A 16802-nucleotide genomic window follows, 5' to 3' on the forward strand; every position below is an offset into this window, starting at 1 on the left:
ATCTGAATCATAAGAAAACATTTTACACTTTAGGATTAGATGATACCTTGAGGCATTTAGAGAAATATTATTCTAAGATAACCTAGATTTCTAATAAATTATACAAGCCAGTTTATACTTCTTTCACAAGTCTACACTTCCACTATTGTTTTCTTAGTTCTTCAACCTCATTACCTAATTCAGCTGTATGAGTACCTAGGATGTTCAAGACACTCTGGGGAATACAAAGAGGAATAAAGCACAGAAAAGCTAGTTGGGATGAGCCAGGCATGTGATTAAGAGGTAAGGTATATGAGAAGCATCCAGAAAATGTGTGAGATCACCAAGAAGAAAAAAAATTCCAAGATGCAGGACTGGAAAAGGAATAAAGAAAGCTTCATGCAAGAGGGTCACTGGCTATAGACATTAAAAGATTGGCAGCTGTTGTTTTTGTAGGTATGACAGAAAGGAATAGCATGGAGGTTGGAGAATATGTATAGTAATAATGTAGTCAGTTTTGGATGGCCTATAGCATAAAAAGAGTAGGCAAGTGAGTTAAGACCGTGGCAAGGCAAGTTGAAACCAATTATGAAGTGTCTTGAATTCTGCATTAAGTAATCATAATTTGGTAGGCAGGAAAGAACATTTAAAGTTTTCTTTTCTGGCAGAGGAATGCTAGGAACAGAATTGTGAATTTAGAAGCTTTAAATTGGTAGCATTTCCAATGCAATTGTGATAGATTTCGGACAGTGAGCTAAGAATGCAGAGGACAAAAAGATGTTTCTTAGTTGAGGATTCAGTGAGGTTTCAGTGTGAACTGCTTCAGTTGATACTATCAGTCTGTACATTTGAGGAACTATAGTTCTTTTTACCATTTGCAAACAGGTTTTTCAGATATCTAGAAAATATATAAAGTATTTATTTTTAGCCCCCAAAGTTGTGATTTATTGTACTCACTCAGGTAGTGGCAGCTAAAATGATTTTTGGGTGTAATGAAATGGTTGCAGGTGAGAACATGAAATTCAGAATGACATAATGTTAAATCTTGTCCTCTAGCCACTGTCAGTAAATACGAACAGCCATTTTAGATGAACGGAAACATGATCATCACTTTATAAAGTACCTGCACATTTAGGTCCTTTGTTGTCTCAATCTACTAATTAGGAAAGGACTATACAGAATTCCAAGTTTTGTATTAGGCGTATTGTCAACTCTTAGTACATATTTATGAACAGTTTACAGGAATAACAGCCATTAAGCAAATTATATATATATATGTGTATATATATATATATAACATATATACATATATATACTCACACATATTTGCCGAGAGTATTTCGGTAATAATGAGTTTCTTTCAGCTAAACCTAAGGAAAGTGATTTCACTAGTTAATACTTCCATTAATAGGCCGGGCGCGGTGGCTCACGCTTGTAATCCCAGCACTTTGGGAGGCCGAGGCGGGCGGATCACGTGGTCAGGAGACCACGTGTATTTGTAACATGAATTAAGGAAATTTGATTGCAGATATCTTACATTGTATCTATTCCTGCAGCAGGCAGAGAATTCCAATGAAGAATGACTTCCAGTGCTCAATATCACAATGAGCATTTGTGGTTTGATATGTGTATTTGTCTGTTAAAAGGCCCTTTTTTATGTTAAAGGATTTTATTAAACTTCAAAATGATTAATATCTATTAGGAAATTTCTTCTTTCTGGCACACTTCAGAACACTTTGCCTTGTTCTGTTATTTGGCCACAGTCAAAAGCCCAGATAAAATCATTGTATTTAAAGGTAATATTTTGTCATGGTATGGCTACAGTATATTGAGTCTAATGAGGGGAAACATGAAAAAAGAGAAATTGGTACTAAAGCCTAGGACCAGTCTCTAGTGAAACTTTAATGCTATAAAATTTGATTTTGTAGCTTTGAAATACAAACGTTGATACTTTCATATATGTTCTTTAAACTTGTTTCTTTTCTTATTTGAAGTTGATAGGTAAGGGTATGGTCTTTTCAATTTTGTGTTCTAAAGCTTCCGCATCATTTTAGAAATATGATGGGGGAAAGTAATTGGTAAGTCCTTGACTGAATTATCTAGCACTGCTCAAATTACTTTACATGTATTTAGCCCCACCATCAGGCTACCTATTAAGTATGAATTAATAAGAGTGCAAAATAACTCCATGATAAAAATCTAATGATTGCTTATAGGTCTTAAAATGTGTTCAATCTTTTCTTGTGAATATGTTTCTGCAAAATTATCCTCTCATAAATCCCCACCCTTTTAAGTTGCTGTAATTTCAAATTGTAGGAGAAACAAAGAACAGTTTTTCAGACATTTTCTATAGTGTAACAGAAATCCAGACATCAGAATTTCCTAATTCAGAGTAATTGAACCCTGGATTTGGATGGTCCCATATGAGCAAGTTAGAAATTGTGGTTTGTGTGTTCACAAACTGAAAATTTTGTTTAAATTTGCCTGCACTTGGAAAGCCAGAATAGATCTCTAGTTATCATTAGCACAGAAGCTTCAACCATGAAAGAACAAAGGCACTTCTGATTATATTAATGTACTATTTCATCAGAAAGTTTAAGAATGTGCCATTCACCATGGAGAAATATAATTTAGAGCACTTTAGCTTGGAAGGAATTAAAAAAAGAATAACATCAGTGCTGTTTTTTTCTTTACCCCTTATAGAGAATGCTAACTTTTCAGTAAAAACTGATCATAGTTGGTGAATTTTACTATCTACCTATTTAGCCATTAATATCTGTATCTGATATATATAAATTATAGTATTCCCTCTCAGTGTTTAAGAATCATGGTGTAACATTTTTATTTTTTGTGTAAGCTTGAACCCCTTTGGGCGGTGGTGAATCATGAGTGTGGTGCTACTGACTCCTGAATAAATTGTATGACATTTCACTTGTTTAAATATACTGAACTTACATATTGTCTTCAGAATGGTAGAGGAGCTATGGCTTTAAGGTCCTTCAGAAGTTAAATTCTTGGAAACTAACCATTTGATTTACTTTCAGGTCTTTTCCAATGGTCACCTTGGAAGTGAAGAATATGATGTTCCTCCCCGGCTTTCTCCTCCTCCTCCAGTTACCACCCTCCTCCCTAGCATAAAGTGAGTTTTGTTGAATTTGGAGATCACTTGTCTACGCATCAAGATATGGTAAAGAGTGGTTTTGAGAGGCTCTCAGTACAGACACTACATGGTGAATAGAAAGTCATTGATAGTAAACAGCCAGCTGTATTTACAAACTAAATTACCATAAATTAAGATCCTTCCCGATACTTTGCTGGTAACCACAACATCTGTGAGACTTACCTAAACTCTTGAGGTTACATAGAGCAACAGGGAGAGAAAGCTAAGTATTCCTTGTATCAAAGAGGATAGAGTAGCACAATGAGGTATCCGTTCAAATTTACCTCTCCTCCTCAGAGGTACCCCATTTTATCTCAGCTTCCCAGTTTGACATCGTAAAATAATCTTTGGTTCTACCAGTTTTTTCATTTCTCACATCCATTCAGCTACTAAGTCATTTTAATTATTCTTTTGGAGTTTTTCGTATTCCTGTAATCTTCTCCATTGCTCTAGCTTTGCCTCAGAGCTGGACAACTGAAAGAGTCTTTTATCCGATAATCTCATATGATCGGAGATTTAGTATCAATGGGTTTCCAGCTAGTAAAATGAGATAACTGGGTATCTCATTTGAAAAATGGGGCCCCAGAGGCACACTAGATATCTCTCATTGATACCCTCCCAAGTTAAACCAGGATAAATTGGATATCCCAATTCTAATTTTCCTGCCCTTTATATGAAGTCAGGATGTCTGCCTTTCCTCCAGTATTATTTTGTTCACTGTAACTGAGTTCATTTAATTTAAATTCTGCCTTCCCCAGGTCACCTTCCCACTCAAAAACCAGTGTTGTTTCCCTTTTTCCATTAAATTAGCTCTATACACTTCTGCTAACAGTAAGATCCTACAGAATTTTACCCAACTAAAATATTTTTCAGTGATTCCTAATACTTGCCCTGTAATAATATCTGGATTTTTTTTCTGGCTTTGTGAGATTTTTATGCTGTTCCTCCTGTGCTTCACCTTTTCCTAATCTGTATCCTAAAGGTCCATATCTCAGACTCTATTTCTTTGTGAAATGTTCTGTGACTTCTTCAATTGTAATGATTAAGACTGATTCACATTCCTCTTCCTGCAGTTTATTTTCTACTCATTTAATTATATACTCTGCCATACTGTTTTCTAATTTTAATGTGGCTCTCCAATTGAAAAGATTACAAGACTTTGAGGACAAAAACTTTGTGTTCTCTATCTCCCATAACATCTTACTGTATTTGATATATGCTAAGTAAATGATTTGCATATAGTAAGTAAGTACACAGAGAATACGTGGATGCTTGGTCGATTGATTTAAATTTTATCTGCTGAGGTCCTTATTTCCAGTTGAAAGTCTTAGAGCTTCTTCATTCCTTCATCTGCAGTTCACTGAACTCCCACTATACATATCAATGCAAAAGAAAAATAAGGTAGATCCCAGCCCCCCAGAAATTTACAGTCTACTTTAGAAAATAACATTAATGTATATGAAATCACTAGAGAATGGTGTGCACTAACATTTATAATGCTAACTTAATAGTTTCAAATGAGTTTGGAGGAGAGGCTGTTATAGACTTTGTGAATGAAGGATGTTTCATGGGGGGATGGGCGTTTCATGGAGGGATGGGTATTTCATGACAAGAAGTACAGGCACACAATTGGGAAAGGCGGAATATGAGAAAAAACAAGGGTGTGAAATTTGGCATCATTCAGGGGATGGTGGGAAACTCAGCGAATTAGATCATTCTCCAGTGGGAACTTCTCTTGGAACTGCGAGATATTTAGCAGACATAGGAGTTGGAAGCAATTACACATACTCTGGGTAGCAGGCTCTAAATCAGTGACAACATATGATGATATTCTTGCCCTAAATGAACTCTGGATATATGTGCATGTAATAAAACATCTAAGCTCAATTATCTCTGATAACTCAGAGAAATTAGAAAATGAAATCTTGCTAATTAGAGATTAAATTTTCACATTCTGTTTATTAAATTCATATTGGCAAGCGAGCTGGAAGTCCTTTGTATTTAACATTAAATACCTGCTTCTCCTGTAAATGAAGCAAGAATAACAAATTCATAGTAAAATGTATTTTTTCTAATACTTCAGTTTGTAAGTGCATCTAAAATTAGTCATACTTTCTCCCTATTTACTCTTGATATTTCCCTCAGAAACAGTGCAGTTGTTTCACTTAACTAGAGGAATATTTTAACAGTGCATGCTTGCCAGCAAATTAGTTTTCAATTTTGCATGCAAGTCAGCCATAGTTAGCAATACAAATGCTAGCTTTTAATGGCACATTTATCTCTCCAGTTTATTTTTGTTTCTGACTCTGTAGGTAGCAGTTGTTCACTGTAGACAATATGCAAGGTATATAAAAGAAAGAAAAAAGTGAGATACATAACCATAAGCATACACATATGCTAAATATCAATGTCCAGAGTTTTAACATTTTGACATTTTTTATTTAAACTTGTTTTTACCTTATTTAGATTATATTGTAGAGATAATTTTATGCCTTCCTTTCTTAACATTATCATAAGCATTTTTCTTAATTGTTTAGTTATGCATTGTGTTTATTACAAAACCAGCATGGAATGCTGATGTGAACAGTAGAATAAAATCAGACTGTGTACCCACACCTGACTCAGCCATTAAGTATTTGTCTCTTTTTTTTTTTTTTTTTTTTTTGAGATGGAGTCTCACTCTGTCACCCAGGCTGGAGTGCAGTGGCGTGATCTCGGCTCATTGCAACCTCTGCCTCCTGGGTTCAAGCGATTCTCCTGCCTCAGCCTTTCAAGTAGCTGGGACTACAGTCGTCCGCCACTGTGCCCGGCTAATTTTTTTGTTTTTAATGGAGATGGGGTTTCACCATATTGGCCAGGCTGGTCTCGAACTCCTGACCTTGTGATCCGCCCACTTCAGCCTCTCAAAGTGCTGGGATTACAGGCGTGAGCCACCATGCCCAGCCTTTGTCTTATTTTTAACAGGAAAACTTCTCTGGGCCTTTCCCCGTCTGGTAGAAGAGAGGATCAGTTTAACTTAAATTATCTCCAAAATCCTTTTGAGATTCAGCTTTTTAGGTTCTATACAGTGTGTTTTTTTAAAGGATACTGATGGCAAACCTGGCAATAACAGTGAGTCAAGAGTCCTGGCTCTGGATGGTTTTAGAACAGAGGTCTTAGCAAAATGCCACTCACAGAAATAGGAATGTCGGATGTTCGAGAATTCATTTCCATCTTAGACTCTTGGTGCATGTTTGAAAATCAGGCCAAAGCAAAATTACACATTGCTACCAAACATACACTTTGTTTTCTCACAAATGTTGAAAACTCCAATGTTAAATCCAAGAATGTCAAAGCTAGCATTTACCTTTACATTTAGACTATGTTGTTATAAATATTTACTGAGATGGAATTGTTAAATATTTGATATTGTTTACTCTGATTCCCATTTACATGTCAGAGGCTGCTCTGTGATAGTGTTTCCTTTCCTGTTAAACTGTATCTTTGCAATTATTTGACTTTTATTGTGTAATTTGTCTTGAGACCTACAAGAGTATGAAATTTACTTCTAAATTTCAGATTGTTGTAAAAGCAATCTGAAATTATTTGTATCTGTATACTTAATTTTTCTAAATTAATGTTTTTTCTAAATGGTTTCTGCTTAACATCTTTGACACTTAGCTATAAAATTTTAAGTAAATCCTAGAAACATGGGTAATTTTTTTTTGGAGGGAGAACAAAATAATCCTATGTAGATGCTTTTTATCGTTTAAATTATTTATTTACTAAATTATATGTATTTTGAAATAATTTGATTTTTCAAAATTAAAACTAAATGATACTCTGAATAGTTAAGGAAATATTTATTTTACTTGACACACAATAGGTTGGCAAATGAACAGAGGCATTATTACAAATAATAATGGAGTAATTACTTCCAGGTAAGATAATGTTCTGAAATGCTGAGGAATATCTTTTTTTTTTTTTTAAGAATTTTTTGTGTGTGTGTGCGCCTTGTCTTTTAGAGATGGACCTTTTGTACTTTTGATATATTAAACTTAGGCTTTCAAATAGCCATGAACCAATATTACTTGGTTTTGCATTTTTGTAAGAAAGGTTTTGTTGTTGTTGGAGGTGGTATTATCTATTTTTATGAATATATATTCTTATAATATATATTTTTCTAAAGAGATAAGTGCTTATATTTTTGGTTCCATAAGCAGAGAATACAAATTTCACCTAACTGTCCTATTTTCATTCAGTTACTTTACTGACTAGAGGTTCAGTGTGTACAAGATGAAATCCTTTATCCTCTTTGGAATTTAAGCTCTAGTTAGGGAGAAGAGAAAGTAAACAAATAACTATATTGTATATTGTCAGCTAGTGGTAAGTGCTAGGAGGAAAAATAAGCAGGGAAGAGGATAAATAATGATAGAGATGTTTATACTTTAGATGAGGTCATTAGGAAAGACCTCTCTGAAAGGCTAATATTTGAACAGAAAGTTGAAGGAAGTAAGGGAGCAAACCATGAGGTTATCTGTGTGAAGAGCACAGAGGCTGGATAGAACACAAGTACAAAGCAGCTTCAAATCTGTTTCTCCGATTTACAAACAAGTTAGTGAAAATGCTTATAAGTAAAGCTTATCTTAAAGCTTGATAGTATACCACACAGACTTTTTTTTTGATGTCATGAGAGACCCTTGAAAATTAGCATGTATATGATAAAATTTAGTGTTTTGAGGAAATGATTTATATGTGGCACATGTGCAAAAATCATTTCAAATATAGCTATATTTTGTTTTGTCTCTTCTCTGGACTATTTATTTGAGTTAGACATTTTTCCCTGTTAGGATTGGGATAATGTAATATAAGAAATATGGCGTAATGTATAGGGCAAGCTCTAAAGATTCTATTTTAACAGAAGATATTTTTCGTTACTTGCCTTCAGATACTATTAAAGAAGATAGATTCTTATATGTAGAAAACAAGCTTACTAATTAAGCATAGCATCGGATACTATCTCCTGTGCTGGCCTGAAAATTCACTTATTTCTTGGTTTGTTTCAAGTGTGCATATGTAGAAGATGAATGTATTTATCACTGAAGGCTCAAATAACTAACACAATGAATTTAATAACTGTCTAGGTTGTGGGGAGGGTGACTATGCATCTTTGAGAGTGTATGTCCCTGTGTATTACCAGCGTATTAACTCAGTAATAACAGCAACAGTGCAGAACACTTTGGGAATGTAGGATGAGAATATAAAGGGATTGCAGTAATAAGTGTAATGGTAGGCTTTAATGTGGAGTCAGCCAAATACAATTCGTTTAGCTTTATTCCTCTGGTATCCTAAAAATTTCCTGTAAGTTTAGTCAATGACTGAAAATTGTCCCATGCCCCATAAGATAGAAATTTTTTCTACTGCCAAATGTCACATATATGAATAGATAATGAATAAATATAAATCTAATTATTTTACCTGTTATTTAGTAGTAAGTAAAATTAAACCTGTTTTTTTAATGAGTTTGCAGAGGAAAATAAAACCCCACGTGTAATTCCAGATGGTATAATTAGTTACCTGACTTTAGTTTTTTATTTTGCTATTTTATATACAACTTATGTATCTCATTTGTACCATCCTCTTGTTATTTTTTTGTGATAGAAACCAGTTTTTTTTTCAGAACCGGGTATGATTAATTTTTAATAAAAACTATGTAATCTTGAATAAAATACACTGGAATGTTATTCTTATAAATTGGTTTATTTCTAATCCAGATAGACTATTATACTGATACTAAACATTTTCATTAAAAAACATAAGCAGAAAAATAAAATCTGAATCTTTAGAACATTATTAAAACGGTGATAAATGGGACACCTAAGTATTTTTTTCATATTTAGATACAAACACCACTTGAAGACTATTTTTTCACTTCTAGATATAATTCTCTAAAATCCATGTAAGCTGACAGTTTATACTAGTAAGTTTTAGCAATAAGCCGTATTATTCCATGAAGTATTAGATGAGCTTTACTTTTCACTTCATTCTGAAATAATCCACTGATTTGTGGCAAAGCAAAAGAGTGGGGAAATTACTCGAGAAATTCTCTATCAATTAAAGTAAAATATCAAACTAGCCACAACATATGTGATTTAAAAAATTGTCCATTGTTGACTCATAATGAACTGCTTCTTTGGAAACTTAAATGTTTGGAGGGAACCTGCAACAGGTAGATTTTAGAACATTTCTGATACTGAATAGTTGTTGAATGTTTAGTGAAAAATAGTTTTCTTTTTACATAGTGTATGCTTGAATTGCATAGAAAGAAAGGGATTCATTATAAATGAAAGTATCTTAGGCATAGAAAGGATGTACAGTATATATTTCTCATTTCATTTGGTAATAGAACCCATTCTGGTCCTTGACTTAGCTAAACTGATGTCTGTTTACAGGAATTTATGGAAAAGTAATATTATAAGTCTCTCCCGGCTCCGGTGCCATCAGATCACTATTTTGCATCCCATATACTTAACTGCCTTTAATTGGAAAGTAAATCCTCCAAAGTTAAACCATAATAGGTGTAATAATAGATTATTATTAAGGCCCTTAGCTTATGCTGTAGGTAGTGACATTGGACCTTATGTCACTATGTCGCTGTGCTTTTGTCTCCCTGTAACGCTCATGTGAATTCTAAGGTTGCTCAAACAACAAGAATTTAAAGATCAGTATTGAAATTTTTTTCAAAGATAGGTGTCAAAAAATACACTTGAAAAATCTTAGTTTTTCTTTGATCTTTGAATGTCCTAGAGACTTAGATAATATGGTTGAAACTTAAATCTTTTGATTTTTCAAAATGCCTTCTTGTAATGGTCACAAAGAAAAGCCCCTGAAATTATTTCCATTCTAACTAATAAAAAGAAATAAAAATGAATGTTAATTCAGGCATGTTTGTTTAATATACCAAAGGCCTCTTGCTCCCTCTACAGAAGGTGCTTCAAAATTGCAGTCACTTATTTTTTTTTTTTTTTTTTCTTTTTAAATTGAACAGATTTCTCATGAGGTTCATGATGATTAACAAAAAGATTTGGATCCATGTGTGTATTTCCAATGCCTTGCAATCTAGTTGGTCGTCCCAAAGTGAATCAGGTTGAGTTTGTGCATTTCTGCCTTGGCATTTTTCATTGGCTTCAGCCAGGGTTAGGTGAAACTCCGGTAGCAACAGCTATGAAAATCATTATGTTTATGTTTGCCTATTTGTTTGGGTTTGTTTTATTTGGCTTATTTACTCTTATGGATAAGTGAAATACTTAATATTTTTGATATTAGGTGATGGTTTTACTCACTTTGATTCTCTTTTATTTAGCCAGGGAATTTAAACCATAAAAATAATGTACTTCAAAGACTTAAAAATAAGTTATCTCATTATCTACGTCTAATCGTTCCATTCATTTTTAGCTCTCAGTTGTTGGTAGGAAGAAAAACCTAACAACTTCAACTATAATTTCACAGGATAGTTGAGTTTTACAGAATTAAACTGGATATTTTTTCAACTATAGATAATATTCACAAGAGACAAAAAGTTTGACCATTCTATAAAGACTTCTTTAATATATAAAACGACCATGCTTATTATTTTAGCATCATATTTTACCCATTTAATTTAAATTGGAACAAAATATTAATATTTTAATAGCTTTGGTTTGAATTAATTTATAGATTTTGTCTTACAAATCCAACATCTTTTTATTTTATTCGACAGGTTACTAGTTTTTCCTATTGTGCCATTTAAAATTGTGAGGATGAAAATTCTTTTATCCCATCAAGGGTCTTAACAAAAGATTGAAAATCCTTTTCATTTGTATTTGATATAAGAACAGCTTCTCTGATGATACTCTGTAATTGAAAAATGAACATAAGTGATAAAGTAGCTTCTTTGACTTGAATATGTCACATCAGACTTGCCTGTTTTGAATATTATGCTTAAACTAGATTTGATTTTTTTCCCCTGGTAGGTGTACTGGTCCGTTAGCAAATTCTCTTTCAGAGAAAACAAGAGACCCAGTAGAGGAAGATGATGATGAATACAAGATTCCTTCATCCCACCCTGTTTCCCTGAATTCACAACCATCTCATTGTCATAATGTAAAACCTCCTATTCGGTAAGAATATGGGCAGATTTTTGTCACTTACATCTGCATAAGCATTATCATTTGTAGTGTTTGTTTTTAAACAGTTGATTCATGTCTAGTTAAAAATCCTTGATTTCCAGCTCAAATCCTTCTCTTCCTGTATACCATTTCCAGCATTACTTTTAAAGAAAACTAAAAGATGCATATTTCTCATTAATCAGGAAGTCACTTTATTTTATCAGTTCTAAGAACATATCTCATGAAGAAAAATTAGTGCTCAGAAACTAAGGTATTATTCTGACCTTCCTTAGAATTTTTCTTCATGATGTAAAGACTAGTATAATTTATATTCATTTTCTTTCTTGATGTACTTGCTACCTACTTCTATTCAGATTTTGAAGAAGTGGGAAAAAAATACCAAGGTGTTTCCCTTAATTTTTTGTTTTTCTATCAAGTGCTATTTTAACCTTCCTTTAGATCAAATAAGAATGTGAGGAATAGGCCAGGCGTGGTGGCTCACGCCTGTAATCCTAGCACTTTGGGAGGCTGAGGCGGGTGGATCATGAGGTCAGGAGTTTAAAACCGGCCTGACCAACATGGTGAAACCTTGTCTCTACTAAAAATACAAAAATTAGGTGGGCATGGTGGTGGGCACCTGTAATTCCAGCTACTCAGGAGGCTGAGGCAGGAGAATCGCTTGAACCCAGGAGGCGGAGGTTGCAGTGAGCCGAGATCGTGCCACTGCACTCCAGCCTGGGTGACAGAGCGAGACACCATCTCAAAAAAAAAAAAAAAGAATGTGAGGAATAATGGGGGTTTTTTCCTTACTTTTGTGGCTTATTCTCACTTACATGGGGATAGCCTTGGTCTTTGACTTGGAAGCTCCATTGAAGTAAATAAGAGTTATTAATAATGGGTTGTTTGTATTGAAATATTAGTTTGTCTTTAAGTAAAAGCATGAGCCTGCATTTATATTATTGAATTTATAAACTGAAATCTAATATTTCTGGGTTTGTTTGTTTTACCTGACTGACATATATGAGGTACTCAGTACTCCCAGCTACAAAACTTACTTTCTGAGTTCTGGTTTCCTTTGTATAACGTTCCTGGGGCCATGCTTGGCACATAGAATAGGGCTCAAGTACTGCTGGTGGCCCTACATTCCAGCATCTCTCCATGACTGACTGAGGGATAGGGGAGATGGCAATTACTTCAGTCATCTGTGCCATCTTTACTTAGTGTGCCATTTCCTTTTGAGGTCAAGTCAATCAACTGAAAACATTTTATAAGTACAGTGTTCCCTTCTTTTCCAATGAAAAACTAAAAAATGTTTTAATGTGTTTCTTCAGGCATCTCACTGAGGTAGAAAATGCAGCACTTGGAAAGAGAAGCACATTTTCATTTTTGTCTGTCTTAATAAGTGACCCTGGTTAGAATTATCAACATTCTGCTGAATTATTACCCAGAATTATTAACAGTCTACAGCGCAGGACTTTATTTTTTTAAAAGCAAGAACCTAAACACTCCTTGCTATTGCTGGTGTTTAAATAAGACATCTGTTGATAAAATAGTATCATTGAGAAGACAAAGAAATAACGAGGAGGTAATTTTATGTATCAGAAGAACCAAGTAGCTAGTGATGTATTTGAGAACAAAAGATATTCCTTCTCATCAAATATAAGTTGTTACAATTTTCGGTTCTTTGGCTCTTACAAATGTGCAGTAATTTTTAAAAACTAAAGTAGGATGAGCTTTTTTTGGTCTCTTTGGGAGTCTTATTTTTTTCATTGCTGGATAAGTGAGGAGTATAATTTTAATACATTAAATTTTAATTGTTACATCATATTGGATGAGATTTTTTGTGGCAGAGCTCCCAAATCTTGAAAATAAATTTGAGTTATAACCATCATTACCATTTTTCTATTGTTACAGATAAGTAATAAATGTTGATAATCTCTAAATGTAATTGGAGTGAATTCTTTATCTAATTTGTTCTTGAAAGCTGATGGATGAAGTATCTTCTTTTGTGCTCTCCAAAGAGCTCTTTAAGCTTAACACTTTCTTTCCCTGTGTGTATTTTTCCCCCTTTGGAACATCAGGAGAAGTGAATTGTCAATATGTAGAAAAAGTGACACAGTAAATGAGTAATTCAACTTAATTTCAGTAAAAATCCGTCATTATTATGAAGATTCAATACATGATAACTATTTTTAAATGAACTATATCTGGCCCCTTAAAGAGAAGTGGCCACCAGAGAGAATAGAAATGAATTTCAGATGAAGCGTTCTTGCATTATCTAGTCAAATATCCACCATCTCCTCCATTACATATGCACTTTTACTTTACTCTAAAAATTCAGAGTAAATCAGAGAAAAGTAAAATGTAAACTCTGATTTCTATAGCTCTTTGTCAGTTGATTGTTATAGAGCTATATGCTGAAGGCAAAATATGCTCCCTGTCTTCTCTTCCTGCTGCTATCTTCCCATGGCTCAATTTTAGCCATTGTGTTCACAGTATGATTCCAAAGAATTAATACCAACACTTTGGCTGGGTGTAGTGGCTCGTGCCTGTAATCCCAGCACTTTGGGAGGGTGAGGTGGGTAGATCACTTGTGGCCAGGAGTTTGAGATCTGCCTGGGCAACATGGCAAAACCCTGTCTCTACTAAAAAATAAAAAAAATTGGCTGGGCGTGGTGGTGCACACTTGTAATCCCAGCTACTTGGGAGGCTAAGGCATGGGAATTGCTTGAACCTGGTAGGCGGAGATTGCGGTGAGCCAAGATCATGCCACTGCACTCCAGCCTTTGCAACACACAGACACACACACAACAAAATGAAAAAAGCCCGAACAACTCAAGCATACTTTTCTGGTAAGTAGTACCCTTTACAAACACATTAAAAACTGTACTTGTCATGTACCCAAGGCCTTTGCTAAAGTCATTTTCTGTAGTGTCAGAGGGCCAGAATTTTGTTCTTGGCAGTGGTGAAACAGTACCACAAGCTCTAGTTCTTTGAATGTTCCTGTCAGAATTGTAATGGAATTACTGAAAGTTTAATAATTTTTCTTCTTTTATGGGCTGTAGCTTATTTTTATTACAAGGAAATTTTAAGTTACAGAAGCAAAAATATGATATTAAATACTATCAACAAATAATAAAGTCATTGAGACTGCTGTATGTTTTTGCCTTGGCACATACTTCTTTTTTTACTTCAAAAACGACCAGGTTCTATTGAATTCTTCTACAGAGATAAGCTAATTTTACATATGTGTTTAGGATATCAACAATTTTTGTGGCCCTTGTAATTCTTGGTTATAGTTTAAAAAAAGACTGTGTTCCTTGAGATATTTGCTTCTACATTTTAAAATAAGGGATGAGTATCTTGATGTTATTACTGGTAATTTTCCAGAAAAGAAAAATATATGTTCAAACTTTATTAAATGAACAGGAATGCTAGTTCCCTCTACCTCTCGAATTACTTTTAATTGGAAAGTATTCTCCTTATATGATTTTACTCTGAACTGTCCTTTAGGTCTTGTGATAATGGTCACTGTATGCTGAATGGAACACATGGTCCATCTTCAGAGAAGAAATCAAACATCCCTGACTTAGGCATATATTTAAAGGGTATGTATAGAATAGAATTTCCTTTGTGATGTACATCTTAATGGTCAGAATTTAAAGGCAAAATGTCATGCCATTGTACTGAAAATACATTAAGGTTTTGTGTTATCCTCTAGGAGATGTTTTTGATTCAGCCTCTGATCCAGTGCCATTACCACCTGCCAGGCCTCCAACTCGGGACAATCCAAAGCATGGTTCTTCACTCAACAGGACGCCCTCTGATTATGATCTTCTCATCCCTCCATTAGGTTGAAACCTTTAAAAAAATTTTAAACAACCCACCCCTCCTTCTTTTAATTTCAGAATTTTCAGAATTCAGAGTTCAGTATAACACAGACTCACTGAGTTGTGAATTTGCCTGAAATTTGAATGGGTTCTCCAGGTGCTGGTGACTCCCAAGTTCACAAGACCATTACTCCATGTAGATGATTAAAGTAGTAGTGTAGTAGTTGGGCATTAATCATGTTTTAAGCAAGTTGTTTTGTCCATACTAAATGTAGTCTAAAACCACATGAGAACTTTGTGCTCTAGTAGTTTTGAAGTGATGACTTGAAGTGTTGAGATTTTCTTTTAAGTATAATAATTCTTAATAAATATGAACTTGCTTTTCTTGCAGCATGAGCACCAGTTCCACTTATGCTAATTAAATTATGCAAAATTAAATAGTTGTATGTAGAGAACTGATAATAAATTCTGTTTTATTCTAATCATTACAACTATAATACATTCGAAAAAATCTCAATTTCCTTATTTCAAATTATAATATGAAGAAACATCCTATGTGTATTTGTGTGTATCCACAGGTGAAGGTATATGTAGGTGTGTGTATATGTTGAAGTTGGCTGGTGCCAGTGTCACTGTTACTTTCATTAATTCTAATTAGGAAGCATCTCACCCTGTTTTTAGAAGACAGTTAGAATGTCTGCACACCTTACGTAAGGCTTCACAATAACAAGTCACTGTAACAAAAAATAATATATGATAAAAGTCAATTTACAAGCTCTTCTGAATTGGCTGTTAGGCCACCAGAAATACGAAATGAACCTTTCCATTTTCTCACAAGTACTACTGACTAGTATTGTGAATGACACAATTGCAGTATCTTTCGCTCCCCTTCTCTCTGTAGTTCAGGACTTTATTCCTACCTACATCAATTATAAAAACCTCCTAACTCTGTTACCTACAGTCTTTCTCTTCCTTCCACTTCTTCCTGCACACTGGTTTTTGACATATTACCCAGATCTTCATCACCTCGATAAGCATTGTTCAGTAAAGCTTTCTGTGGTGATGTAAAGGATCTGTATATTTGCATATGGGTTAAGTGTGATTATGGAGCTGACTTTTCATTAAATTTAAATAACTATATGTGGATGGGTGACTGCTTTATATGACAAAGTAGATAGATTTTCCATCCTGTCTTTTTACCTTGACCTTTTTCTAAGTCTTCTTATGCGTGTCATTTTTTCTTCATACTGTTTACTCTACTTAGATGATCCTGTCCTTGGATTTGATGAATAAATTTTTGAGCCTTCTGTTATCCCAGGACTTCCTTTTCTTCAACACTTCACTGAATACCACTTGTCTACATTTCTCTTTCCTCATCCAATGCACATGTCTCTTTTACGGGACCAATCAAACACTTTCACTTGTAAATCATACCTATTTGTGAGCTTTTTTTTAAGCTCCTTTCATGGAATCTCAGCTCCTTGAGTCAGAGCCTTATAATTTTGATTTTCGTATCATGCATGAGCCTGGCCCGATGCCTGATGTTTAAGGGCTGAAAAAAGATTTGAATAAATATGATAATGTAGGAAATAGCTGAAGGTTAAAATGATAGCAAAACTCTCTCTCCTGCATCTTCAGATGTGTTAATAAGAAAAATATGATGATTAAAATAATTAGTCTGCAAATTTTTTCTAAAGCAAGTTCAGT

At 34.2% G+C, this 16802-nt stretch overlaps 1 protein-coding gene across 5 annotated transcripts in view; it reads left to right on the top strand.

Annotated features, from left to right (window-relative positions):
• The window catches only part of CBLB (Cbl proto-oncogene B), a 217787-nt gene that overhangs the window by 176609 nt on the left and 24376 nt on the right, over positions 1-16802 (top strand). For 2 of the 5 annotated variants that reach the window (XM_030801589.1, XM_030801593.1), the window contains 4 exons: positions 3024-3118; positions 11131-11277; positions 14779-14873; positions 14987-15118. In XM_030801589.1, the coding sequence (XP_030657449.1) occupies positions 3024-3118; positions 11131-11277; positions 14779-14873; positions 14987-15118 (469 nt within the window). The remainder of the gene's footprint in view (positions 1-3023; positions 3119-11130; positions 11278-14778; positions 14874-14986; positions 15119-16802) is intronic. The other 3 variants (XM_030801590.1, XM_030801591.1, XM_030801592.1) reach the window with 3 other exon arrangements.

This window comes from Nomascus leucogenys, chromosome 21 (assembly GCF_006542625.1).
Source record: "Nomascus leucogenys isolate Asia chromosome 21, Asia_NLE_v1, whole genome shotgun sequence".
Classification (NCBI taxonomy): Eukaryota; Metazoa; Chordata; class Mammalia; order Primates; family Hylobatidae; genus Nomascus; species Nomascus leucogenys.